Here is a 27,747-nt window from a genome sequence, read left to right on the forward strand (position 1 = left end):
ATTTCAGGTGGCGGTGGGAATTCTCTGTAAATTTGGATGGGGCTGCGGTTCTGGTAAGGGTCATGATTCGTACCGAGTTTAAGAGATGCGTAGGCTGGAGTGGCAATGAGCAAAGTTGGGCTTAGGAGTTGGATGATCTCCGTTGCGGAGAGCAAGCTGTCCAGAAGGCCGTGAGGCGGTGGCAGAACCACTCAGGTACCAGGTTGTGGATTAGCCACCGATAAGCTTCTTATCGTAGTTCTTTCTGACAACTGTCGGACCACTCGCGGACATAACTGAGAAGCTCATGATGCCCAATATGAAACCCCTGCAGCAGTTGACCACATATACTCTACTATATGTTACTGTCTATGGCAAACAGATACTCTGCCGTACAATCTGCTGGGATTGGATCCCTCATTATCGATCTTTAACAGGGATCAAAGTCGCCCCATTAATACAGAACTTAGCCTGGAGCAGAACCACGGAGTTGATATATTTCAGATTGGATCCCTTTGATAACATTTCTACATCTTTCCTGCTACTAATTATTACCTATAATATTTTGTAACTTGCGTCGTTATCTTATTCTCTAACCTACGCCTACGCCTACGCCTTGGACTCATACGTATATTCCCATGCATCTGTAGTGTAGTCTGGAATAATGCCAACTTGAACTTGAAGTCAAGAACAAATCTCCTATAAGAGCCTATATTTCTTTTCAACGCCTAGTCTTACCATTTTCTCTCCTTTTGCTCATCCCAAACTATATCGGAATTTGAATAATTTTATCTTGTCTAGTTCATACGTTCTTACCAAAATGCGAATCAGCGACTTTATAGATGCAGCTACAGCCATCAACAGACAACACAACAACGGAGAACCTCCCCCACCACGGCCGCCGCCGTCGCTCCGGCCACCTTCACATTCACCTCCACCACCGCCGAGATTTTGGCCAAAGCAAATCCCACCCACAACAGACATTGCAAATGTTCCTCTAACGTTGGCCTGGGATCTCAGTTCAGTGACCGAGACATCGAGAGAGAGTACGTTGATCAATATCAGTATAGTCGACACCGTGTATACTAACTTTGTACGTTTTCAAAAGTGACCTTGACGGCATGATCGCAAGATGCAACAGCCGAATCGAAACTTGCATCTTACCCGAAATATGGGAAAGGAAGCTGAGAGATTTTACGGCACAAAAAGGAGAAATAGACGCTATCCAAGCAGCAGCACCTAGACTTCCTTTCGAGACTGCTCCAAGGGTTCACACCTTGATGAAGATTCAAGAATGTCTTATTCTAAAAGGAGATCCGTATGATCAACTTGATAGTGTAAATGCTATCATAAATGCTTATACACGAAATCAGCTCCAGTGGAATACTGGTGATATCAAGACTACTTCTTGGTATAAAGGTCGTTCTATATCTAGCCCCGAGGAGTTTGATTTGGATGATTATCTTAAATTGGCGAGACGGCTCTCTGCTTCCAGGCGCTTTTGAGTTGAGGGGGTAAGTAAACCTTGACGCTGAATCAATTACACTCTCATTCCACAAGCATAGTAAATACTAACTTGACACCCATTTCCATAGTTAAGTGAGCCCGATCCTGTACCATTGTGTGCTTTGACGACGGACCCATATACCACATTCACTTGAAATATTCTCACTGGGTATGTGTATACCCCCTTACCTAGAATATCTTCTTTTTGATAATCAATACTAATCTGGAACGTATTAGATTGACTTCGATATACGAATTTCCGGTCCCGGAACAAGTATCAATCTAGAATTCTTCGAAGATTCAGGTGCAGCCCTTCCTACCATATGGACTGATGATATCAGTGAGTTGCTAGCACTCTCTGGTAAGGGTAGTATCATTCCTAGCTTCGCTCATATCCAACACTATACACCTACAACGCAAGAAGAGGAACCCACCGTTATTTTAGAGATGAGAGTTGCCGGAAAGCCGGCTTCAACAAAATGGATTCCAGTTCAGGTTCTGGTTAAGCCTATGGCTGATAAAATGAATTTCAAACACAGGCTCAGTGGGAAATGTTGGCGGTATGCACTTTTCAATGAACAGTCTCGAGGACTAATTGTGGGCGACAAGATGGATGATATGTTTGGATGATTTTATGTGAGTTAATCCTTGGACCTACTATGCTTTATACAAATACTAGTACTATATTTCAGTCTTTTACGGGGGTCTCTGATGTAGTTTCCATATGTCAATACTTCAAATGTTCCTTTCAAATTATCTTTTGTTAGGGATACTAAGCCAGAAACTTAAGTATTCACTTAGTATAGAAATAAACCCAAAGATACTTCAACTGCTTTCATAAACATTCCAACCTTTGGATCAGCTATCATTCTCAATAACCGAACATAGTACTGCTGTCCAGAGCAAGCACCCCTCAACTACTAGTAGCACAATACCACCCCCTCTGGCAAACCATCCATCCCAACATCCCCAACGAAGTCGCAATAGGGAACCCCCCCTCCTTAAACCTAACAGTCCTGAAAACCAAAAGCTCCGTCGAAAACAACAAAAACACACCCAACCACGTCAACGTAGCCAAATCATATAGTTCCGGACTATCTATATGATACGCAGCATAGACTCTGATAAGAGCCGTATAGAAATTTTTGACTCCGTACACATGCGCGAGTAAAGAGTTAGGCGGGGGCGCTTTTGGGCCTGAGAATTGCGTAAGGCCTGTGCTGGGCAGGAGGTATGCGACTATTGAGTGGGCGGTCCCGAATGTGACGAACTATATTTGGAGATGGAGGTTAGTTTTTGGGATGTGTGTTAAGCTATAAGCAGTAGATGTTGGGAATGGGGTTGTCGTACGAAGAGGAGGCCGTAGGGGAGGTATCCAGCTTCAATTGATGGGAGGGCGGGCATTATGATATTGTGTGTTTGTGTTCGTTTTTGTGTTTGTTTATGTCTATGGATGAAGGTATGGAGCAGATAATCGCGAGGGACTTGGAGTGGATAAGAAGGAAGCTGTGCTTGAAGAGCTTTAAGGGGTCAGTTAATTTTACTGTCCCTGTATTTGGTAGAAGTACTATTGGCTTTTACTCTTTTATCTCTAGCTCCGGATTACGGAGTGCGAAGTGCGAAGGGCCCGAGGATCTAGTTCGTGCTTACGGGGTCCAGACTCAAAAATCCAATCAATAGGCTAATAGGCGGAACTTTGGATTTGAAAAAGTACGGGTTACATTTAGAAGCAATATTGCCTACTCTTCTTCTCGGAATTGCATTTAGATAGAAGAGTAGTGTATGTAAATTGGAACATTCAGCGTTGAAGGGTATTTATGATTCGCAGATACAATCTATCTGCCTACATCCAATCTAGAACATACAGTCATACATAAGGCTAAACAACCCGATGGAAGAAGTCCATCAATGAAGATATCGAAGAAAGTGAAGAAAATGAAGAAAAGCATGAAAGCACAAAGCTATGCGCCCGCCAACACCGTCCGTGATCATGTCGAGGAAGCAACAAAAGCAGTCAAGCAGTCGCCAGGTTTTTGGTATTCGTCCGGCATCCATGCCTCAGAATGAAATCGACATTGGAATTGAGTATGAGAATGGGAATGAAAATGAACATAACCATCCAATATTCATATTCATATCAACAAATAGATCTATCGCGGGTTTCCGAATCCTCCAACTGTAGACCCATAGTCTGAGGGTGTATATGCATCCGCGGGTGGTGCGTAATGTTGTCCATGCGCACCGCCGTACGGTGTACTATTGTAGTCATGCATGACACTGCTTCCGACATTTGATTCGGTAGGATCATATGCACCGCTCAAAGCAGATCGACCGTGTTGATTGCTTAGATCGTCGATCTCGCTCTGATTAAGAAGGGAGTAGTCCTCGTCTTGATCGGCGCGGGAGGAGCCCACACCTCCCATACGGCTGGATCGGAAGTCCTCCTCGTCCTCCTCGAAATCGTGGGCTGGGTTAGATGAGAAAGCGGCCTTGGATTGAGCGGCGAATGTGGGGTCTGAAACGGCGTCGGGGAGGGTGCCTGTGCGGCGGAAGTGAAGCACGTTGCGGATGGACATGTAAGCGGTCACTGCGAAAAGGAGACTATATGAAGTTAGCGCTGGGTGGATTTTTGTTGGGGATATATTATAGTTCACGTACAAGATGACAACTCCGATGATGGTGGTTGCTTCGCTCAGTTGGCACTTCGAAGAACTGCCGTAAGCCCAGTTGTCACATCCGGAACTGCTGGATCGGCGGGTCTTGCTGCTGCTGCTGCTGCTATCCTTGTCGCTATCACTGCTTGACTTTCCTTTACTCTTGCCCTGAGCCACATATGAAGCCAAAGCGACCCATGCGCTAAACCAGAACACTGTGTAGATGAGATCGACCGAGGCGAAAGCGTAGACGTTGCCGAAGCGGCGGGCCCGCGGCCACATAGGCACTGCGGCTAGGTAAACGAGAGCAGGAAGACTGAGCCAACACTGCGAGATATGTTAGCTGCAAGGCTCATCGGGAATTTTATGTATCCGGAATTCCGGCCCATGTGGATGGGACATGAAGGGAGCAGGAGTCTCTCGTCTCCGAGAGAGAGAGAGAGAGACAAAAAATAATCAAATCAGGAATAACATACCAGGACCCAGTACCAGACTGTTCGTCCATCAATACTGCTGCCACCCTTCGTCCAGATTCCGATGGTCATCGCCCATGCTAGGAAGATAATAAACGCTTGCGCAAAGTGGAGGATGTTTTTGGTTCTTCCCAGGTTACCACCGCCTGACGGTCGAGGGATCCGCATATTGTGTGTTGTGGAGGAGTAAAGACTGCAAGGGCGGAATCGTCCCTTTTCAGATATTCGCCCGACAAAGGGGTTTCGAGTGAAACGTCTTGACCGTGAAAAATGCGCGCCCGATAGTGGTGTTCAATAGGTCGCAAGTCGGTCAGAAGATGGTCAGACGAGAAACGGGAGAAGGACAGATGTGGAGTTTGGGACGCGCAGCCGGTGTCTTGGCTTTGTGTATCAGCCTCTTAGTATACGGAGGAGAAAGGAATGATCCGGAACTGAAGGTGAAATTGAACGCCGGAGATTAAAAAGATGAGTCAAATTCAAACAGAATGTATTTCGTCTCTCGTAGACAGTAAAAAGGATAGGGAGAAGGCGGAGATGATGTTCTTTTTCTGATTCTCGACGATCGCCCAGGCGACAGCCCGTGTGGTTCTATTTTGGGGTACATCAGCCACGGTGGAGCCAATGCCACAAGGCGAAGCAGTAAATGTTCACACCCATTGGAAGTCAGAATGGGAGCAATCTTTTGACGCCTAGAATTACGGCTCCACTTCATCATTTGCCGCGATCGACAATATAATCTCCAGATGAAGTGTCTGATTCGGGGAATGCCTCAAGTGCTCCAAGGCTGCAAAGTTCTATCCACGGATCTCGTTATTACTGACACATACTAGAGTAACCGGTACCTGCAGACCCAGCATGATCGAATATGCAATTCGGAACTAGATGATCCACAGATGACACAGTATTTGTCGCCAGAATAGAGGTAAGATGCAAAAAATAGTATATATTCCACACTTTGTAGTAGGCACTATAAGAGTTCGGGAGTCATGAGAGAACAAGAGAGAACAAGTCGTTGTATAACCGAAATAAAAGAACAGATCAAAAAGGTCAAGCATCCCGAAAGTAAAAGAAAAGAAATCGCTCAGTCATGTTTCATGCTCGTCATAATTCATACAAATGTCATTGCCCTCATCGGACAACGGTATCGGTCAATCCAGCCTCCCGCGTCTTCCTCAATAGCTGCCAAACCTCACGCAAAGGCTGGTATACATGCACATGCCACCACCATGGCAAAGGATCATCAGTAGAGAATTGCGCATCTTTCCAGAAGAGGAACGGTATCACCTCTGCCTCGAGTGCAGCCACTAGTCGCTTCGTAAAGCTCAAAGAAAGAAACCGAGAAAGGAATGAGGCAACAAGCTCGTGATCTACTATAGTTGGTCGAGAGCGGGGACTTGGTGATAGTGTTGTAGGAACGCTTCGGGGAGTAGGCTCGGTCGGATCAGGAGATAACACCGCGAGGTATCCCTTGACAGGGCACCGCGCATCAAGAATTAGACTCTCTAGAGCCGCAGCACCAGAGACACAATCCGCGATGTGAATGGTGTGACGCACGGAGGACGCCTCAAATTCTTCATCGACCAAGAGACGCACCGAGAGATGGCCCGTGAGACGGGAACCGCCTTTCTCCGCGAATTTTTGCATTAGTTGGTGAACGGCTTTGGCTAGAGCTTCGTCTAATCGCGAAGCACCCCAGTGCGGAGAGCGCGCCTCCACCAGCCTAACCTTGATGGCGTGAACATAGCCACGGATGAGCAGCACATCGGCGAAGAACTCTCCGAGTCGGGTTTGTTGCTGCAGCACCCAGGGGAATTCTTGAGAGATCTGGATTTCGCTGACTTCCGAGTACGTCTTGCTAAGGGAACGCTTGGGCAGAATGACGGCTGCTTCCTTGGGGCCAGAGCTCAGACGGCGCATGTGGTAAGATTTGCTAGGCGAGCGATTCAGAATTTTGTGAATAGAGTCGCGCGATTGCACTTGGTGATTCTCAAGCACAGGGAGTTTCTTCTCTGTCAAATATTGACGAAAGGTGTCTGCATTGCGAAAACAGGCGGTCGTGTCTGGATCAAAAGCAATACACTTGCAATTTGTGCGCCTCTCCACCACTTGTCGAGCAGTAGCATCCTCAATAGCAGATGCTTTGGGTGAGCATGGAATCCAGATATCGGCCTTTTCACGCAGAATAATATCTAATATTCTGGAGAGATAGTGGTCCTTCGGAACTCGATAAAATGCGACCAATGTCTTGGACATGCCGCCTCCAGATCGTACAGGAAGGCGAAAATCAAGATCAGTAACATCCACTCCTACCACCCGATGGCCAGCTGCTTCCCAAGCTCGTGCAAGGGCAAGACCCGGCGACGTTCCGATTCCGGTGATTAAGACGGTCTTGGGATAGAAATGTACATCTTGCAGAGCTTCCTGTCGTCGATTTGATGATGATGTCGAGCGAAGTCGCGCAAACAAGATTGTAGCTAATAAAATGAAGTTATCCAAAAATAAAAGCCCAAAGGACAAAGAGATGCGGAAAATGTGCCAAAAGACACGGCAAAGGCCTTCTACCGATGCTGCATGGAAAGTCTTCATTTGGAACGTGAGTTAGTGTCTCGCTACTGGAACCACCATTGAAGAGGTCCAGCAGACTGAGAGGGTGTACAACCTCCAGAAGTTTGGAAGGGAGGTTGGGGGAGTTGGAATGCAGCAAGGAGGAAGAGGCTGTGGAGGGGGAAAGCAAGTGCCGCCCCAAATGAGGGGGCGATCGGGGAAACGAAAATCATCACCGATCGAGATCGTGCAACCTGCGCCTTATCCTTATCCACCTTATCCACCACCGAGAATGTTTATAGATCCATCATATGCTTAAAATCATGAAAGACGCTCGAGGAGCTATTGGAGAGGCTTTCCATAACGGCCTGTCAAGCAGCCCGGGTAAAGTTTTCAGTATACCGACCGTGATTACTTTTGCGAGGCTCAGCTGAGTACATGTTAACTCGGTTTAATACAATTACCAACGTGATGGCTAGAAGTTCAAAGCTGGATATAACAGGCTGAACATGGTCACAGTATTATCTCCAAGTAAGCAGGGTATTGCAAGTCACTGCCCGCACCATACGATGCCAGGGATCAGGTTTCCGATCCACTTTATCTGATCATCTCCGCTCGGCGTTCTCGGTCTTAGTTACTTGAAGCCCTTAGGTCCGAGCGATGATGCTCGCTCAAGGTGCCAATGTGGCTTCCATGATCACCGATGTTCGGCATATGGAGGCGTACGATCGGGACTTACGCAACATCGATTGCCCGCACTTTCTCGTATCTTCCCCATGCGGGGCATTTGCCGTCCACCATCTTCACTCTATCACTCTCTATACCACAATCCAGTATTCTTCCGCCATTACCAGCCTCGTTGTCTGTACAGCCAGAAAATCATTCGCCGAAGTATTACGAGCTTTCCCGTCTTGAAGATGTCAGCACGATCTGGTTCGCCGCCTGCTCATGCCCGTCCAGGGCAGTCGTCTGTAAGTTTATCTTGAGATCCGAGATCAAATATACAGTAGATCCAAGGCTTGGCATTTAACTAAAAGATCGGTATAGGATGAAGATGACCGAACAAGACGTCTTCTCCGTTGGGTTTTTGCCCGAAAGGATATTGATGAGATTCGGGGGAGCCCTGAAAGGGTCCTCGCCCTTATTGACAAGTTCAGTGAGAATGAACGCATGATGACTGTCGGTCAGGCCAAGGGAAAGGAAGTCCTAGACTTGATCGATGAGGTCAAACCCGGAACAATGATTGAGCTGGGTTGTTTCGTGGGCTACTCTGCCATTCTCTTCGGTGAAGCATGTCGTCGAAACGGTGGTCAACGTTACCTCAGTCTAGAATTGAACCCTGAATGGGCTGCTGTCGCTAATATGCTTGTTGAACTCGCTGGTCTGCGCAGCTTTGTCACTATCCTGGTCGGTCGCAGTGACGTTACCCTGGACAGACTCTATCAGACCGGTGATGTCAAAAAGGTCGAACTGATGTTCATTGATCACTACAAGCCTGCCTATCTGACAGATTTGAAATTATGTGAACACCATGGCATGATCCAAGTTGGCTCTGTTTTGGCCGCTGACAATGTCCTTTACCCGGGTAACCCCCCGTATTTGGAATATGTCCGCAGCACAGTGGAGCAGAAGAGAAAGGCAGCGGAGCAAGGTCCTATTAAGGGATACACCACTGAAGGCATGCGCGACCGTGCTGTGAACTCTTTTATGCCGGAGGGTGATGTACCTTTCCTTGAGACGGTCGGGAATCCCAACCTTGTGTATGAAAGTGGGCTTCGACAGCCAGAAGGACACCGGGTGAGTCACATTTTTTCCCCTATTTCCGATCACCGAATGATGTTTCGTATTGCAAAAAATTAATTCCCTGGTAATAGGATGCAATTGAGGTGACTCGATGTGTTGGAGTACAGGACGCATAGACCATGAGGGACATATAAGCCTTAATGACGTGCGTGGGGGTTGATTGTAGAGCGGCACTAACCGCCCAAGGAAGAGGAAAATCCATACAATCTAGACAATTGAAGTAACCATGAAATGACAATCCCATTGCAAATCTCAAATTTGATTATCAAGCATACTACCAAACTCGCATCACAGTCCTCCGAAACAAATAATAAAAAACGAGAAAGATCCCGACCTTTGCTATATCGGGACGCCGAGTAAACGGCTTCTGTCAATATGCCCCGCCCGAGCCAAAGGTTGCCGTCGCCAGGACCTTCCCCCGCATCGGTGCTACTTTTCCGCGCGACTCATATATAACTCCCTCTTCTCTCCCCCGTCTTTTATTATCCTAATATCCTATACCTCTCCTTCCAATCCCCATTATACTCCGCAATCACCATGGCCTCCAAGACCTATAACGTCGGTATCATCGGATACGGCTTCAGCGCCAAGATCTTCCACATTCCTTTCGTGGCACAGATCCCCGAGCTCAAGCTTTATGCCGTTGTACAGCGTACCCCTAAGCCTGACGATGATGCTGAGAAGGATCACCCCGGTGTCAAGTCTTACCGCACAACAGACGAGCTAGTTCAAGACTCTGCCGTCGACATTGTGATTGTTACCACCGCGCCTGACTCCCACTTTGCGCTGTGCAAATCGGCCCTCGAGGCTGGCAAGCACGGTTAGTGTCGCAATTACTCTACACTACTGGAAAAGTGACTAATTCGAAATATCCAGTCATTTGCGAGAAGCCCTTCACCCCCACTTACAAGGAGGCCGCTGATCTCGTCGCCATTGCCAACAAGGAGAACAAGCTGCTGGCTGTCTACCAGAGTACGTCACTGCCGGACTTCCCACCCCACACTCCCCTTCCCACGATCTCAATGGATTGCCCCATAGTGGACTTCTCATGCCCATGCGAAAATTCTTCTCGAAACATTTCTAACTAAGATATCGTGAATAGACCGTCGCTGGGACGCGGACTTCGTCACTCTTACCAAGCTCGTCAAGAACGGCTCTCTTGGCCGCATCTCCGAGTTCGAAACCCACTTCGACCGCCACCGCCCCGAGCACCCCTCCGACGATGCCTCAAAATGGAAGAACAAGGTCATTCCCGGTGGTTCCGCCGTCTATGATCTGGGAACTCACCTGCTTGACCAGGCAGTGCACCTTCTCGGTGTTCCCCAGCGCGTCACTGGCTTCATTGGTTCTTCCCGTGCTGTGAACAGCTCCAACTACGAGGACTCATTCACCGTCCTGTTCCACTACGCCAATAACACACTTGTCACCGCCAAGGCTACCGTTGTCAGCCCCGAGGAGGAGCAGCTCCGTTTCTGGGTCCGCGGTGAGAAGGGTAGCTTCAAGAAGGTAAGCAAGACATTCACATTCACATTCACATTCACAAGAATGAACAAAGGAATGAAAATGAACCGAATGCTAACATTGTTTCTTCTTATAGTTCCACATCGATATCCAGGAGGACCAGCTGAAGGCTGGCATGAAGCCTGATGAGTCTGGATACGGTCGTGAGCCTAGCGAGCGCTACGGTACATTGACCACCTTCCAGGACGGCAAGCCCGTTAAGGAGGTCGTTCCTACTGTTGAGCCCCCTACCTACACTGAGTACTACCGCAAGTTCGTTCGTGCTCTCGGTGGCGAGGGCCAGCTTCCTGCTAGCGGCGCGGAGGCTGCCGAGGTTATTCGGTTGATTGAGCTTGCTCGTGAGAGCTCTGAGACTGGCCGAACCCTGGATGTTTAAATTTGATAGAGATTGTACGAGAAAAGCAAAACGAGGTTATGATTTAGCGGCAGATAGAAGATCAATTTGGAAGTTTTAGTTTCATACCATTGCTCCAATTAATTCTACTATACACCTGCTTGAACAGACATTTTAAAACCCCAAGTGTTACACTCTAGGAGCAAACTGATAGGGGAAGCACTTCATTCACCACTACCTAAGGCAGGGAGACTAGAATTAGGCTACTGACTGACCGGTCAGGGCCAGCAGAACGGCCAGACGGTAACAGGTACCCCCTTGAGCGAAAGGTCTTGTCCCAAGACCATAAGAACGCAGGAAAGTAATCAGAAAACACGTAAGGTGAAGTGCAGAAACGCACAACGCAACTAAGAAGAACCGGTTTGAGCAGCATCGTCACGCTCTGGGAGCATCGCCTTGAAACTGTCGTATCGGGGGCCCAAGCTCGCGATGAACGCGTCACGGAGGTCTTTGTGTAGAGATGGGGAATGTATTAGGTCAAGTGGTCGTTCGTCATGAGTGAGCAGATTTCCCTCCACTATCCAACAGCATACCCCGATGAATTGTGCATAGCGTAGAGAATTTCTCAAATTTATGTTAGCAAGGCACAAAGTAAGTAGAGGATTCGATAACTTTGAGGGGAAAGGCTATACCAAAGACAAAGGATGGCTTTCAAAGAAGGGTAAGGCAGAAGATCAAAGGAAGAGGATTCGTGGTTTTGACCGCGTCGTTACGCAGTAGTTGTATCTCGTATCCTGGAGGTAAATGGTCAGCGATTTTATCTTTCAGCCTAAGGATATACAGGGTAGTCTTGTTCCTACCAGATGCAGGTTGCACACCTTGAAACCTGCACTTGTAATAGGCGAGGTCTTGGCAGACGAGACGCCAATGGGCGAGATGTTGGAAGGGCGAGGTGTCAACAGAAGTCGAAAGCAAGAGGCAGGGGGAAAGAAATAGATATACACATATATATATATCAGGTTAAGTAGAAGTGAACGACGCAATCGCACAGAATCGAATATCTGTCTTGAAAACGAATAGTTAGTGAGTTCACCTTTCAGTAATGAAATATCTGATGGTCGTGTTCCTACCGGACGCAGTTTCCACGCCTTGAAGCCTAAACCTAGAATAGGCAAGGTGAGATGTAGGGAGCAGGCAGAGATGAGAGGTGGGGGCGAAAGAAGAAGAATAATCGAAAGAATGGAGCTGAGAGATGAATTAGGAGCAAACGAAGCAAACGAAGCCATTCAACGACGCAATCGTCATAGATTGGGCTAATGGGGATGATCCTTTAAGAGAGAACGTCCCGGTCAACCCTTTCTTGAATGATAAGGATGATGATGATACCGATCCATGTGGAGAGAATGTTGTACCTATCGGTAGTACCAACCCTTTCCTAGAGGATGGTGACTCTGAAACCACACCAGGTGAAGTAGGTAGCGAAAACGGCTTCCTTGTGATAATGTCTCCGAAGAAGATAGGCTGGAGCTGGCGACTATATCAACTTGCCCTGAGGATGACGATAAAGTCTACGTGGGATTAGATGGGACTTACTTCCAGCTCCAATGCCGGTACCACGGCTAGTATGGCATCCTGAGAACCGACACAGCAAACACCTACCAAGATTGTATAGATAAATTTAGTGAGACTGATGGATGCCTTGTAATTAATTGGGACGTCCCTGATAGTACAAATCGTTGCTCCCTGATGTCGAAAGCTAGGCCGGGAAACTTATCCTACCTTATCCACAACTTTGTATATGCGGTCGATCCCCTAACTGCTCCTGCGCAGAACGATATCATTTTGAAGTGCTCCACTGAATGTCTGTACGCAAATCATCATCAGTATAAGCTGCCCTTTGGTGAGACCTTCAAAATGAATTGTGGCAAGCGACACGGAACTGCATACCTCGATACCCTGTCTTATACTTCTCTTAAAGAATGTATGAATGCCTGCAGTGTAATGATTTCTTGCCATAATGTCGACTACCATGCTTGAATAAATAAGTGCTACCTCTGTAGCCACCAAGAATAGCTGACTATTGATGCACTGGGATTTAGTAGTACTTACGATATTGGTTGTGCCGGAGCCTGTGACTGTCCGTGTTTTGGAAGCGATAGTCGTAGTGGGAGTAAGCAGACTAGTGTGATTATTGTATAGTGCTTAGAATTCATGAATGTATGATGGAATTAAGATGATTGTAAGGCTTCTTAACTCGAAAGGTAAGGCTTGGTTATCTTGATCGTGCGTCTAGTGCCGAAGCATTTTCATATTGCTCACTCTTTGATTTCTCCTTTGTTTGATGTCTGTCCTTATCTCAGCTTTGGGCTTTGTATTTATTGTTATTATGATACTACGTCAAATCTATACATTCTTTTCTCGTTGATAACTATTGTGCTGTAAGGTGTGTTTGAGACCTGAGGTTATGTATAGCTCTGATCCGTTGAATGTTGTCTCTAATATAGTATCTCCGGGTCCCGGTATTGGTTGAGGTATATTAGATATAGTTAAGCTCCAAGGTTAAAGGGAAGTAGTATTGCGTACTGAAAGTAAGCAAAAAGGATATAAGAACATAATAATTATATATATTTAAATAAAGTGATAAAATGGCTATAGAACCTTATCACCTAATAGCTATACTAAATTAGGACGAGGCTATAGATTATATATAATTGCTGTAGTTCAGAGGCATGCATTATGTTATTATTCTAGAGTGAGATATGAGACTATATATACAGCGAGAAGATCAAGTTGATTGGAAATCAACTTGGTTCTTCGTATACATACTTCGGGATTAATTCTGATGGTTTGGCTTGGGTCCTGATCTGCACCAGCCTTATATCACAACAATAATCAGTAGTAGTATACTTCGGGATGGCTAGCGGGAGGCCGGTTCTGCCTCCCATGGTTGTAGAGGTTTATTGATATAGAGAACAGCAGAATAACATATGTACCGGAAAACCTCTACCGGTGGGTCTTGGTTAGGGTGGATCATGCTTTTGCTCACTGAACATGATTGTAGTTTCTCTTTTCCCTGGATGCCTGAGGATGCCCAAGTATAGGATGTTTCACGTGATCTGAATGATAGATAGATTGGTTGGCTCTCGGTGACCCTATCAATTAGTTGTGGCCCTGTAACTAGTTAATTGGTGACTAGCATGTCCGTAAGCGTGCGTAGGTCCGTGATATAATAATACGAACCTACAATTTTTAACCATATTCTTTACTACCAAAACTATGCCGAATTCCTCCAAATAAGAAGAGATCCTTCTCTTAAATGCCCTCGAAGTCTATAAATCAGGCTGATTTAACAGTATTCAGGTCGAAGTCTCTTATTTTGGCGTGTTAAAGTGGAATCTCCGGAGCCGGCAGTAGGGTATGTCAAATAGAAAAGACTGTACAGCCACCAATAAAGCATTGAATCAGTCGCGAGAGAGCTCCCTGATTCACTGGATCGAGCTTCTTAACTCAGTATATACATCGCTGACTGCTTTAGATATTGAGTGTGTTGCAAATCGCGTTTTATAGCGCTATGGTTCTGACCGGCAGGTCAGCAAAATGTATGGCTACCAATTTATTGTACACCTACCACAGCATATCACTTTCTGTACGCAAAAGCCTATGGAAAGAGTGAGAATCGAGGCTGAATTATACGGTGAATTAGTATATTGGTATGAGGTCTTCGGCCAATTCCTTCAAAAAAGAATTTAGGCCTACAAACTATACAACTGGGATGAAATTGGCTTTCAGCTAGGTATTGGAACCAAGGAAAACGTTGCTTCCTACCCGTGAAAGGGAGAGTATCGCGACCGGTGGAATACGCCAGAATATAACTGGAATTGCATGTATTTCGGCAGATGGCTGGGTTATGTATCTATAGTTTTTAATGCGTGGTTCTGAATAAATGGAAGTTTGGTACGACGGCGATAATGACCCTTCTAATTACCAGATTATTAGGCCAACTACAAAGGCTGGACGGACAATAAAACCGCGATTCAACGGCTATTGGATTTCCATTATGCCACTAAAAAGCAAGTTACCGGAGGTAGACCTAGGGTATTGGTTGTGGATAACTATGATTCTCATGGAACCCCGGAATTCGAATACATTTGCCAAAGCTTCAATATCATACCTTGGTGGTTTATACCGAAATTGACACATCGATGCCAGCCTCTGGATGGCAAGCCGTTCTCAGTTATCAAACAGAAATTCCGAAAGAAGAACAATGAGATTGTACGATGGGGTGGAGATGCTGACGATAAACGGCACTTTCTTAAGATGATCAAAACAGTTTGTAAAGACACATTTAAATCACGAACTGTTAAATAATCATTCTATGATACTGGAATTTGGCCTTGGAATCAACATATTGTCTGTGATCAAATCGATCCCGGCTGGGAAGATGAACCAGTGATTGAGATCTATTATTGTCTTACACCTTTGCCGGAGGTGGAAATACCTAGTTCAATCACCAATTCGCCGCCTAATTCATATCAGAGGTTCTCAAAAATTGATAATAAGCTTCGACAGATATTTAAAAACGATGAAACAGACCTTCCGAAGGTTCAAAATCATATAAAACGTGCGATTCAGGGCGGCAAGCAGGCCATCCAAGACCTAGCCCTTGCAAAACAGACGATCAAAAAGATGCAAAGCCACAAAATTCCTATTAAAAAGTCAAAGCGTATTATAAAGAGTGCTTCTAGGTCTCTACTTATACCAGGCTTGGTCGATCGCGCTGGACAGCACCAGCAAGGCTTGCTCAGTGGTCCTGCCAGGGCGTCCGCCGAACTGGCTGTTCGATAACAGGCTATATTTTCCCGCAAGGTGGGACAGCCGTCGAGCTATCACTGCCTCAAGGGGCTTGCCGAGCGTATTCAGCAGTGAAATTTGGCGGTAGGCACCGGGGACCGAGTAGTCCGGTTTGCTGGTTTTCCGTAAGACAACAACCTTCGCATTCCTCCATTGGCTCGGGTGGTGTCCTATTCCCACACACGCTGTGAATATACTGACAATAAAGCTGTTTAAATGGCCCTAGAGCTTCTTCCAAACCGATATCGGTAGATTGTTCTCTCCTGGCACGGTCTTCCCTTTCGTTGTCTTTAGTGGTCGTCCAATTTCGAGCTCAGTAATCGGGTGCCACGGGAGTTCTGTGTTTTACACGGCGGGTGGGCTAGGGTCAGGTGAATCTATTGTAGGGAAGAAATCCTCAAGTGAAGCCTGCGCTTTTTCTTGGTTCTCTGTGAGCTCTTCCAAACCAACTCGTAGTGCTGGGATGCAGCCCCATTTCCTCAAGGCCTCGTATACGTCGCAGCTTTCTAGAGCTTTCCTTCGCCAGCCTCATCCAAGAACTGTGTCCAGTGCGAAGGTTTGGCTTTCTCGATGGTCCGGGTCCACACATGCCGCTTTTGTTGCATGGTTTGAAAGGCAACAAGAGTGCTAGCGTGATCTCGTCCAAGTTCGACACATATTACCTGCAACTTTGATTGACTTCAACTTGTTGAATCTTGAGATCCGGAGTGAAGCATCGCTTGGAGTATGGCGTGGGGCGTGCGTCGGGCGTAAACCGGCCGACTGCTTCGGGGTCCTTCCACCGCTCTTTGCAAGGGTACTATCTGGAGAGATATCACGCGGTGATGCCCTGACAGAGGTTACACGTGAGAATATAATGGAATGGAAATCGGTAGTGATGCCAGGGGACATAGCAAATCCCAAGCCACAACATGGATTTGTCAAGAGCATGTGATTTTAAAGATGATGATTGATGAAACAGCACTGCCATAGTTCCAATGAACAGAGAGACCGCCTTTTTTTTCAAATGGTAGATTGACTGTTACAAAAGCTATCGCCACTATGATGCCTTCTTGGTGGGTTTATTCTTCCGATCGCCCCTCCTCTTACTTCTGCCTCGGCGCCCACAAAATGTTATCTAATCGGTTTTGTTCTGGCTGTGGTTGTCAATTACGTCTGGCTACGGCTATACATTCACCAATATGTCCTGCTTGTCGTTTTTCGCTGCTCCCCCCTACACCGGAAACACGCCCCTACCTGCGCTGCCACGTAGTGGGGCATGCTAATGGGAAGTTAGTGTCTTCTTTTTGAGAGATAGAATTTAATTATACCAATCCAAGTATTGTTCAAGAACACCTCAATCTAATTTTTAACCTTTGACTAGTTATCCCATAGTTGGTGATTCATTAGGTTGGACTTTGACCCACTGTATCGATCAATTATAGATCAATTTCACATACACTTCGATGCCTGAGGCATTAAAGATACTGCCCAGTGTTGGTGCCTTAGGCTGTAAGATCACGTGTACCCCTGGCGGCCACGCCAGCCGTTTTGATATGAACAGTGACGTATATTATTCACTCTCAAGTATTTCGAACACAGTTCATCTGGAAGCAATTTAGCGTGTTCAGTAGGCTAGATTCCATCTACCCTTTCTATTCTAGTTCGCAGTCTCAGTGACGGAGAGCGAGCGGCACAGCACTTGGGGAAAATCCCGTGCTGATCCACTCTTTCAACAATCAATTGAACTGATGTGCTGGTAGATTTAGATGCTATTATCTCTAGCTTAGGTATGTCGATTGGAAACTCCCGCAGGGTTGTTTGTGATTTCGTTGCTTTTCGCTCTCTTTCACCCTCCCCCTTCTCAATCTCTCACTTGCTGCCATTTTATTTCCCACTGCTCAAGCCATGTAATTTACATTACATCCATGCCCGTCAACAATGACTGACAGTGATTACCAGTGTCAATCTGGAGTTGACGATTTTGATTTATCTCCAAGTGATCGAGACTTTGTGCTTTGTTTGCTGGATGCCTCTCGGACCTCACTTGCTTCCAACTCAGAACCAGAATCTGAGCCAACGTCAAATCGTAGAGGGTCGTTTACCTCAATACCGAAACCCATCAGAAGAGAAGAATCTTCAATCTCACCCAGGTATGCTTGAAAATGTTGCAGCCTTGCTTATCGCTTACTGATTTGCCTCGAACCCAGGAAGCGCATTCAGCTTCCCCAAATCAACCCCCAGGATTACGGGCCCTCCGGCACTCAAAATAATCAACAGAGGCTCCCATTAACTCAAAGAGGCCAGTTTGTATCAACTGATTCTTCTACTGAGTCCAGCACTTTGATCTTGGATCTTTTCGAACAGCTTGAAGACTCTTGGCCTTCCACCTCTAGTCTCGCAGTTCCAAGTCCACCCACTTCTTCGGTCTACTTCAGTGTCACCGAGGAGACAGAAAACAGTTTTTGTGAATTTCCATCTCCTGGGTTTCGAAATTTGCTGTCTACATCTCTAGAGACAAATCTAGTTCATCACAGCTTCGCTCATTCATACGAACAACTCATAGACCGTCACTCGGTTGACTGGGATCGTGAGAGCAGTATTCCTAATTTCAAGCCTACCTCTGATAGGATAGAGACGCGTCAGACGGTGTGCCAAACCGAAGAAGAAGCAGCAACCAGTATCGTTGATAAGCCCTCTTCATCTCGTGCCACTTCCCCCTCTCCACTGTCTCTTCCCGCCCCTTCGCTACAGGAATCTTACCCATCCTCTCAGTCCATCAAATCTCAACCTCAAACCCGCCAACGATTCACCAGAAGGTTCAAACATCGACTCTCTCACATGTTCGGAGATCGCAGTGTAACTTTATAGTGGTGCGGTGACATTCACTATTGTGCTTGGATTCTCACTTGGTTCGTAACCCTCAATCAAAAGTTACCACCAGTCGAGAACAGCCAAAATGGATACACGCGTCTCCCGGTTCTTGGACCCATCGTCTGCGATGGCAGCGATCACACGACACAAGGCTGAAGCCATAAAACTGGCCCGAGAGCAAGGAACTGCCGTGAAGGAAATGTGCCGTCGGGCAAAAACTGAAGTGCCGCCATATGAGTTTGAGGAGCTGATCGGCAAAGGTGCTTATGGGCGTGTCTACAAGGGTCGGCAGACGCCATCAAATCGACTTGTTGCAATAAAAGTCTTGGATATTGACTCATTGGACTATAACTCCCTGCGAGATTTCCGAGATGAGTCCATCAAGGATTTCATCCATGAAACCAAAGTCATGAAACAGGTTAAAGACTCTGGTGCAAAGAACATTAATGAGCTCATTGAGGCGATATCGATACACGCGCAGCTGTGGCTAGTTTGTGAATACTGTCCTGGTGGAAGCGTTCGAACACTGGTAAGCTTGACCCAAGTTTAGCGAAATAATAGATTCTCATCGGTTCTACTTAGATGCGTGCAACTGGCGATAAATTGGAAGAGAGGTTCATAATTCCAATTGCCCGAGAACTAGCAGTCGGTCTGCGTGCAATTCATGATGCTGGAATTATCCATCGTGATGTCAAAGGTATCACAGGACATATCACAATATACACTCCCGAGGCTTGCTAACAACTATGTAGCTGCGAATATTCTGATCCATGAGGAAGGTCGTCTGGAGATCTGCGACTTTGGCGTTGCCGGAGTCTTGCAATCTCAGCGAGATAAACGATCAACATGGATTGGTACACCTCACTGGATGCCACCTGAGATGTTTGCTACTCGGGCCCAAGCCCATCAATACAGCAACGAGGTAGGTGTTCTTTTTGCACCCTCCTAAGATGGCCTACTGACGAATCCAGATCGATGTATGGGCATTTGGCTGTACTCTATTTGAGTTTGCAATGGGCAATCCACCCAATGCTGGCCTCCGTGAACGAATGCAGATAGGGCGTCAATTGAATCGCAAAACACCCCAGCTCGATAGTGAAGATTATAGCCAAGGCTTGAAGGACCTTATCGCATATGCCCTTGACTCTAACCCAACCACCCGCCCTTCTATGGCAGACATTCTGGCCCATCCCTACCTCGCTGAAACCGACGAAGAATACCCCACATCATCCGTGGGTGATCTTGTCAGAAACTATTATCAATGGTCACAACGAGGAGGGCAGCGTATCTCACTGTTTCATCCAGGGGGCGCAGCAGCAGCAGAAATCCCAGAAACAGAAGTTTCAGAGGAGGATTGGAACTTCAGTACAACCGATGGATTTGAAAGACGGTTCTCGGTCATTGACTTGGATCAATTAGCTGCTTCTTTGGCTGAGATGGAGGAATCAGTCAGCCCAACTACCCCGACTACAGACTACGACTTCAATGAAGACTCTTCTGAGACTGAGCTGAACCCAGAACAAAAGGCAAACTTCGACGAGCGTGTACGGCGAGGTGCAGCAGCAATGGAAGGGCTTTTTGATGAAGAGAAGCCCATCTACCAATACGAAACCAAGAATGACTTTGTGCCCATTGAGCCCGCCACTCCAACTTCCGATTTGCCTCTCCGCACAGACACAGATCGTTCATCTGTAACATCTACATTTATTGACATCGATATTGGCTCCTTTGATTCTTCTCACTATGCTGCTGGCTTGCCATCTGCACAGCCATTTCAGCTAGCCGATGCAGATACCATTCGAGCAAATCGATCAAGTCTTCGTGGGAGTCGTAATTCGAATGATGAGAGTTCCTCACAGTCATCGTTCAGTGGTGGCGAGAACGAGCAGTCGCAAGATGAGGACTTTCAGCCAACTTCTGGGCCTCGCCCCCCTACGATGGACTGGAAGTTCCCAGTATTCACACAGCCCGAGGAGGACGAACAGAAAGCGTCCACATCACCAGCTGAAGCTCCTGCGCCCGAACTCGAGGCTGAGCCCGAATCCGAGACTAGTCAAGAGGAGCCGTTTCAAGCAGAGAAACGTGCCACTATGGAGTGGACATTCCCGGTCATGTCTTCGTCTGTTGGAGGAGGTATGGATGGAGGTACGGATCAAGTTCCAGACCGACATGAGACTCTCAGGGCCCCTCTGCCTCCTCTCCAGCCACCAACTATTGAAGAAGTTGAAGAAGTTGATGAATCTCGCCCTTCAACTTCAGCCTCAAATTTCTCTAGTGCATCAGATCTAGACTATGATCCTTTCCGTTTCGATCGACCAACGACTCCCCAAGGCCCACAGACTGAAACATTCAGTCGAAATCATTCGTTTGACTCTACTACTCACAGCATTAAATCATCGAATGCAGATATAGATTTTCCCGACGACAGCTCGGTTGCACTCGATGGACCCGGCCCCGACGAAGAGGAACCTGAACCGCTATGGAAAGAAAACACCGAAATTATCGACCCCAACAACATCCCTCCTCTCCAAACGGCGATCCCACGAGAAGACGCAGCAAATGAACCCACTCCAATCTCAGAGCCTGGCTCTCCTGTATATGAAGATTTATCATTCAACCAATCGGATATTTCAACCCCAGCCAGCACGGTGAAAACTGCCGTGGCTAGTGTAGTTCCATTCCCTTTCCTTGTTCCACCGAGTGCAGAAAGTTTGATGGAAGGTGCCGATGAGGCCGTTGTTACTGCGGAGCTTGATCGATTGCTGGGAGATTTCTTGGATGCCCTGTCTGCCACTGGAGAGGCACTTTCACAAAATCATCCTCGTACTCAGACATAAATTGATTATTATGACCTCTTATGGATAAGCTACTGCTTTTGCTGCTAGCAAGCTAGCTGTTCAATATTGATATTGCATTATCAAGCAATCATGATCCAGTGTCGAAACCATTTGTTATCATTCTACAGCGTTAATGCCATGAACACATCTCTTATTACTATTATGTCCCTAGTTACCTCATGATGTATCTACACCTGTCTCATTTAACAATTACAAATACATTTTCATCCGTGTTGACCCAACATCTGAAGTATTGCGTTACATCCAGATTCAACCACCATACTAGAGCGACAGCATCTCTTTCAAAAATAACAAATAACAAATGCTTCTGTTTTATATAACTTGATATTTTCAATTCAATGCTAAACTGGCTTGAATATGGTTAATTGTATGTTCGTTTAGCCAAGCCGGCGACACTGAGAGTGAGGGACAGTTCCTTACTATGAGTAAAAGCGGAGTGATTGATACACTCTCGCCTCATCTCAGATAAACGATAAACGACGCGTACACATACTTCCTGTTTCAATCAAACCCTCCACCGCTCCCTTCACTTGTTCAACTTCCAATTATTTCAATACTGAATTGACCTTCTGATATGATGAGCGCGACCAAGAGCCACAGTGTGGTCGAAACGGAGCTCGCAACAGAAATATCAATCGACAGGTACATCCTCCTGTGCAACTGTGCTTTTTTATCCCAATACCTACTTTGATGTTTCTCTAAACATGCTGGGGGGCTTCTCAAGCAAGAACGGGCCTGTATCGTTTGAATTCCCATCCACTCCTCCGCCACCCCGAACATCCAAAGATTGGAAATGCGTGTTAATGGAAATCAAACGCCTTTACCAGCGCCGTCTGTACAAACAATGCGCAGCCCGTTGCGAAACAATCCTTCATAACGCGAACAAAGAAAATGTGGGTGCTATCTTTGTCACGCGACGCACTCGATCATTTCATCTGATGCTAACGGATCCACTTGTGCAGATTCATCCTATTTACCGAGCATTTTTAACATTCTACGCGGCAGTCTCATACGAGTTCTTAGGGCGAGCTGCTCATCTCTACTCCGCCAACAAGATCAAGCTTCTCAGCTTGGCTCTAGAGAAATTTGTTGATTGTGGTGCAGCTCTCCCTCCACTCGTTGCTTTACCTCGACTGTCAAAACGCGAAGATGACTACTCTGATTTATCGAGTCCGTCTAGTCCGTCTGCTGCAGAGTGTCTCGCTACATTTGAGCCTCCAAGTCCTCGGCGAAACTCACTGGTAGCAGGTATTACGCGGCTGATTGACGCGTCCTTGATAGAAATGGATGATCCTTTCTTGGGTATTGAGGATGGCATGGACGAAAAGTTCTCTATTCTTTCGAGTCTGGACTTCCAACCATTCGAAGACCAGCCGATCCTTTCTCAGTCGAAGGTATCCTCTACAGTGAAAGACCCCATGAAAAAAGAGTCAATGAAACCCTTCCCTTTACGTGTCATAAAGTCCTCTAATGAGAATCATTCATGTACCACCATCATGCCTCGAAAATCTATTCCCAATGACGCGAACTGCGGCATAACGAGATCAAACAGCAGATTTCGACCTCCAAGACTCCCACTCCAAGTGATCACATCTTTCCAGCTAAACGCCAGAAAACAAAAAGAAACGTGTGTGTCAACAGCCTCAGACTCTTCATCTCCAACATATACAGCCCATCTTTCATCAACCGAGCATTCATTCTTAGAAACCCCAAACACAACCCCACCATCACAGACATCAAGCAAAGAAACATTCCCATTCCCTGTGGACGATTTGACACCCGCACGCGCAGCACAGATCGTCCGCTCGAATCATGGACTCGCTTTTCTTCGAGAACAGATAAATTCCAGCATTTACGAGATAGAGATACAGACTCATCATATTACTCGGATTCAGGAACTTCGTCGAGAGCGTAAATTGCAACGCGCTAGTTCGTTTTGGAGCTTTGATCCCATTATTGGTGATTACGAGGATATGGAATTGGTTATGGATCCCGAACCAATCATGAATGAGTTTGGGAATCTGGTTCTGATCGAGACGAAGCAGCAGAGGATTGTGCGACTACGAGCTGAGGGATGGGAGACGGTGGGATTACGGAGCCGGGGGAGTACATGGAAGGGATCACGGTATTATCAGGAGTTGTGTGCTATGGTTATGACGGAGCTCAACTTGGATTCCTGAGGATAAAAAGAGTGTCCCGGGTGAATTATCACGATTAGATGGCTTCTTCCTCTTCTTCTTTTTTTCTTTTAGTCTGAGATTATTGTCTTGGACTTCTGTGCTTGGGTTTAGTGCATGCAGGTGATCGTGATGGTGTTACACGCTATTTGATGCACGATGGACGAACTACCCTGTACATTTAATGATGATACGATATGAGATGTATGATTGATGAAACGATGAGACTAGTTATGATTCTTCCTCAGCCTAGCTACCCGATATTCTTGACATTAGAATACCTAGCTTATAGCCCTTTGCTCAACACCGATCCCAATCCTTGACCAGCTCCTCCTTTCCCAAAAGCACCACCAAGCTCACTACCAAGTTGATCCTGAATTTTACTGAAATTCTCATCTTCGATGAGCTTCTTTCCCGTCAAACTCACTAGAATACTATATTAGCAACCCGAACATTCCGATACAAGCTCATGTAAGATTTAAAAGAATATCTTACTCTTCAATCCATAAGACACCTTCGTTTCACCCATGGCATCGAGGATTATTTCCTGAAATCTCTTCTGGTAGGAATCCAAGGTACCCGAAACCCAGGCCCCAAAGAGGATAACCTGCGAAAGAAGGAAGAGAATAAAATAAAACATGATTATTCCCGAGGTCTTCTCTTATCTTTTTATCGATTGTTGTTTGTGGCTGTGATTGCTTGATGCAGTGATAGTGGGTGTAAAATGCAATGTAATGCAATGCATGCGATCCTGATGTCCAATTTCAAGTTCAAGTTGACATCGGGGCTTTATATGCACGTTGCGTGGACTCGCTGCAAGCCTATGACGTCCCGGACGTGCCGTATGACGGTGCCGTGCGACAGGTATACAGGATAGAGTGGGGCCATCAGCCACACCTACAAATGAGAGGTGCTTTCAATATTAATTTTTATCGTTTGTAAATTATGTCTCCATCGTTCCAAAATGTACCTCTGGAATATAGAAATGCATTGCATTCTTGGGTCCTAATTCGCGGATGGTGATCACCAGCGAAAATTCTCGGCGATAGCAAAGTACTAGTATGATATGTATCTTTTGTATGAGTTTTGCATACAAAATGTACACCTTTTTTCTATTCCAACTTATCTGCCCTGCCTCGGCATTTTATTAACGACCTTTGTATTGTAAAGTCCTATATTGAAAAGACCGTTTTAAAGTTTTTTGTTTATGATTTTGGAGATTTTGAGTGGAGAGAGAATGGGAAGCTTGTTGTTGAGCCTTTTGTATGGCTATCTATTGCGCCTAGCCTTTCCAACACACTGGGACACTAATTCGTACCCGCGAATCAAGCCCGAAGACACGATTACCGGGCTCCTTTAGGTTCGTGGGATGTATCTTAGAGTTTGAAGATGTCCGCTCAGTATAAGCCTCAGCAATCTATATGGAACAGCAATACCGACACCTATTTGCGCAACAACTTAAAACCCTCCATTTGACTTTAATTCACCTATACTTACTTGATTTTAAACGAGTATGTACCTATATTTGACCTTGTGAACAGATAAGCCCAATCCCTGTGAGGCACGATACCCATGTTATTCAATATTGCCAACACGAGCATTGTGAATTAGCCACCGACAACCAACCATTCTAGCATGCATCATTGAGGCTTAGCCTAATACAGATATGACTGGCTCAGACGCCTCAAAACTTTTTAATATTGCTTATTCCATCATGTATATGTTCATGTATATGTGACGTGTCTTTCATACCCTGCTGAACAACTCATTCCTGCATTACCCCTCATCGCTTGACCAGAATATGGTACCGTACATATTTAAAGGCTGAGAATAAATCTCTACATTTGATCCAGCGCATTTCAACTCCCCAATATATAAAATTCTAAAATCAAAAATGGGAAAGGAAGTCTACAAGTTCGTGGCAGCGATGGAGTCCGAATGCCCTACACCGGCTGAAGCGCCCCCCAAGATCAACTATCAACAACCACTTTCATCGTAAGCTTTTAAACATTCCTGTTCCAACCACTTTCTAACTCTTAAATCCAAGTCCTTATGAGGGTGCAACGAGGACTATTCAGATAGGAAAGCACATTTACAGCCTCCCAGATCGTCATCTCCGACAGATGCCACGATTCCGCGAAGATTACTTTAGATCCAGCACTACAATCCTGTCAGATATCCAACAGGATGTGGCGCACACATTTGTCCATTTCCTATATACAGGAGAATACCAGACTATAGCTACTTCCTTCAACGTGGAATCATCTTATATCGCAAAGGAATACAAGAGAGCCATTTCAGTGTACCAAGCAGCTAGAGTGTATGAGCTCCCAGGTCTAGAGTCACTTGCCAAGCACTATATTGAGATTTTTGGAGATGATATTCCTATGTGCGACATGCTTTGCATCGCGAGAGATGTGTTCTCAGCACTTCCGAAAAATGAACAGTGGCTTCTGGACTATATTGAAAGAAGCTTGCATCGGCACCTGGATGTTGAGAGTCCGGATTGTAATCTGGACGAAGTTTACCAGGCCCTGGGCCAAATTCATCATTTTGATATTGCTGTGATGAAAATGGTTGTCGGGGCGTTCTCTGCCTGCCTGAAGGGTATACATGATGAGACGGCGAGGGGGGAGGGGACTCTTGAGAAAGCTAAAGAAACGCTTGCTGCTTGTGCTGAAGATAGGCTTGCTGGATATGAGCCCCCTGGAAATGTGTCAGCGGAAGAGTACCCTGAGCCTCCTGAGGATGTCCCCGAACCCGCTGAAGAGTGCCCCGAACCCGAGGAAGAGTACCCCGAACCAGCTGAAGACTACCCTGAGCTCACTAAAGATGTGCCCGCTGAAAATTCCAGCGAAGAGTTTGTTGAAGAGCCCGTGGAGTACCGCGTCGAGACCCCAGAAGCTGAAGCTGAACCTGAACCTGAACCTGAAGCCGAGACTGTCGAAACGCCAGTCGAAGAAGGCCTGGAGGAGCCTCAAGAACCACCTTTCACAAACGTGAGGCGTTTTGGAAGCTGGAAATTCCGTAAAACTGTTGGTTACGTTTTTGATCCTCACCCCTTAAGCGATATACCCGCTACCCATGATCTTCCCATTTCTGAGCAACTCCCTTTCCAGGGTCTCCCCACTGCCCTAGTCAATCTGGCTACGGCTGTAGAGAAAAACTTGAAATTATATGAGAACTGGGGTAGTCTCACTCACCATAAACAACTTAAAAGAAAAAAACGACTAAGGGCCAAGGGGTTGCCAGTTCCCGCTGACAATGGAGCTATTAGTTTGTCTGTGGGCCAAGAGGAGTAGTTTCAATGTGTTTATGGTCCATTTGTTTTGCAGATTTTTGAACCAAGGCTATACTGTGTTTTCTGAAAATGCTTCATTCGATTTATGATTCTCTTGACCAAGGCATGCCGATCCGGAGCTCGGCAAAAGCTTGGGCGCTGAAGAGAGTAGGACGCCTGGCATAGCCTGGTGGGGCGGAGTAGAGATTGATTGGCCCCTAAATGGTGTTTGGAGACAAGGCTTTCGTAGGGCTGTTCAGACTCGAATAAGCAATTGGTTCTTAGACTTTATTGGGGTCCAAGCCATGTGTGTCACAGTGTGAATAGTGCACCGGAGGATTGTAATATGTGGCCATATGCACAAGATCAAGATCAGCATTCTCCTGTCCAATCGATTCAGTATTTGTCGATTGGATAGATCAAAGATTGCACAATCGCCGATCGGCTTTTTTTTCTCGTTGTTAATTCTCCTTGATCTCTTGTTCTTCTGGCCCCCAAACATCGACGGTTCAGCTGTGGCGGTGCAAGAACGTTTTGAGGGGAAGAACACGCACGCCAAGGCTCCATCAGCAACTAAAAAGCCCACTAAACCCTACAGACCCCCAAATCAAACCTCTTATCGCGCGTCTAGAGTCTGGAACTCCTCCCTTTTTTACCCTTCGACTTTCCTCTCAACTTTTGTGTAGAAATCTGTCAACCCTTTTGTCGCAATCGAGTCCGTCTCCTCCTATTCCCCCACCAACGCGACACACGGTGATGTGAGCCTCACCCTTTCTCGTTCTCTCTCAGCTTCCCTCTCCCGATCCCGCCCCGCCTGGTTCTCATTTCAATGTGCGATCTGGCCGGTTTTAGTTTCATTTTTACTAATATTGAAACTCGTCTGCCTTAGCTCAATTTGACCCATCTGCTCAAAT

At 46.3% G+C, this 27,747-nt stretch overlaps 10 protein-coding genes across 10 annotated transcripts; 7 read left to right on the top strand and 3 right to left on the bottom strand.

The window, feature by feature from the left end:
- Positions 1-799: 799 nt before the first annotated feature.
- Positions 800-2,115, top strand: N7478_007749 (uncharacterized protein; the record flags this gene model as incomplete). Its single annotated transcript, XM_056923963.1, has 2 exons — positions 800-1,025; positions 1,790-2,115. 2 exons carry the CDS (start codon positions 800-802, stop codon positions 2,113-2,115), a joined length of 552 nt encoding a protein of 183 aa, XP_056776689.1.
- Positions 2,116-3,635: 1,520 nt separating this feature from the next.
- N7478_007750 (uncharacterized protein) lies at positions 3,636-4,780 on the bottom strand (the record flags this gene model as incomplete). Its single annotated transcript, XM_056923964.1, has 3 exons — positions 3,636-4,086; positions 4,144-4,466; positions 4,616-4,780. The coding sequence occupies 3 exons, from the start codon at positions 4,778-4,780 to the stop codon at positions 3,636-3,638; spliced, it is 939 nt and encodes a 312-aa protein (XP_056776690.1).
- Positions 4,781-5,740: 960 nt separating this feature from the next.
- On the bottom strand, positions 5,741-7,198 carry N7478_007751 (uncharacterized protein; the record flags this gene model as incomplete). The annotated part of the gene is made up of 1 exon (XM_056923965.1): positions 5,741-7,198. One exon carries the CDS (start codon positions 7,196-7,198, stop codon positions 5,741-5,743), a length of 1,458 nt encoding a protein of 485 aa, XP_056776691.1.
- An 875-nt stretch (positions 7,199-8,073) lies between these two features.
- Positions 8,074-9,075, top strand: N7478_007752 (O-methyltransferase; the record flags this gene model as incomplete). The annotated part of the gene is made up of 3 exons (XM_056923966.1): positions 8,074-8,127; positions 8,204-8,953; positions 9,031-9,075. The coding sequence occupies 3 exons, from the start codon at positions 8,074-8,076 to the stop codon at positions 9,073-9,075; spliced, it is 849 nt and encodes a 282-aa protein (XP_056776692.1).
- Positions 9,076-9,496: 421 nt separating this feature from the next.
- Positions 9,497-10,856, top strand: N7478_007753 (putative NAD binding Rossmann fold oxidoreductase; the record flags this gene model as incomplete). The annotated part of the gene is made up of 4 exons (XM_056923967.1): positions 9,497-9,779; positions 9,836-9,931; positions 10,062-10,465; positions 10,557-10,856. 4 exons carry the CDS (start codon positions 9,497-9,499, stop codon positions 10,854-10,856), a joined length of 1,083 nt encoding a protein of 360 aa, XP_056776693.1.
- A 6,729-nt stretch (positions 10,857-17,585) lies between these two features.
- N7478_007754 (uncharacterized protein) lies at positions 17,586-18,515 on the top strand (the record flags this gene model as incomplete). Its single annotated transcript, XM_056923968.1, has 2 exons — positions 17,586-17,797; positions 17,855-18,515. 2 exons carry the CDS (start codon positions 17,586-17,588, stop codon positions 18,513-18,515), a joined length of 873 nt encoding a protein of 290 aa, XP_056776694.1.
- An 88-nt stretch (positions 18,516-18,603) lies between these two features.
- N7478_007755 (putative serine/threonine protein kinase) lies at positions 18,604-21,355 on the top strand (the record flags this gene model as incomplete). Its single annotated transcript, XM_056923969.1, has 4 exons — positions 18,604-19,047; positions 19,101-19,215; positions 19,271-19,440; positions 19,490-21,355. 4 exons carry the CDS (start codon positions 18,604-18,606, stop codon positions 21,353-21,355), a joined length of 2,595 nt encoding a protein of 864 aa, XP_056776695.1.
- Positions 21,356-22,080: 725 nt separating this feature from the next.
- On the top strand, positions 22,081-23,556 carry N7478_007756 (uncharacterized protein; the record flags this gene model as incomplete). Its single annotated transcript, XM_056923970.1, has 1 exon — positions 22,081-23,556. The coding sequence occupies one exon, from the start codon at positions 22,081-22,083 to the stop codon at positions 23,554-23,556; it is 1,476 nt and encodes a 491-aa protein (XP_056776696.1).
- A 283-nt stretch (positions 23,557-23,839) lies between these two features.
- Positions 23,840-24,193, bottom strand: N7478_007757 (uncharacterized protein; the record flags this gene model as incomplete). The annotated part of the gene is made up of 2 exons (XM_056923971.1): positions 23,840-23,979; positions 24,049-24,193. The coding sequence occupies 2 exons, from the start codon at positions 24,191-24,193 to the stop codon at positions 23,840-23,842; spliced, it is 285 nt and encodes a 94-aa protein (XP_056776697.1).
- A 1,254-nt stretch (positions 24,194-25,447) lies between these two features.
- N7478_007758 (uncharacterized protein) lies at positions 25,448-26,855 on the top strand (the record flags this gene model as incomplete). Its single annotated transcript, XM_056923972.1, has 2 exons — positions 25,448-25,548; positions 25,601-26,855. 2 exons carry the CDS (start codon positions 25,448-25,450, stop codon positions 26,853-26,855), a joined length of 1,356 nt encoding a protein of 451 aa, XP_056776698.1.
- Between the last annotated feature and the right edge of the window lie 892 nt (positions 26,856-27,747).

The sequence above is a fragment of the Penicillium angulare genome (assembly GCF_028827245.1).
Source record: "Penicillium angulare strain IBT 27051 chromosome Unknown utg000005l_segment0_segment0, whole genome shotgun sequence".
In the NCBI taxonomy this organism is placed as follows: Eukaryota; Fungi; Ascomycota; class Eurotiomycetes; order Eurotiales; family Aspergillaceae; genus Penicillium; species Penicillium angulare.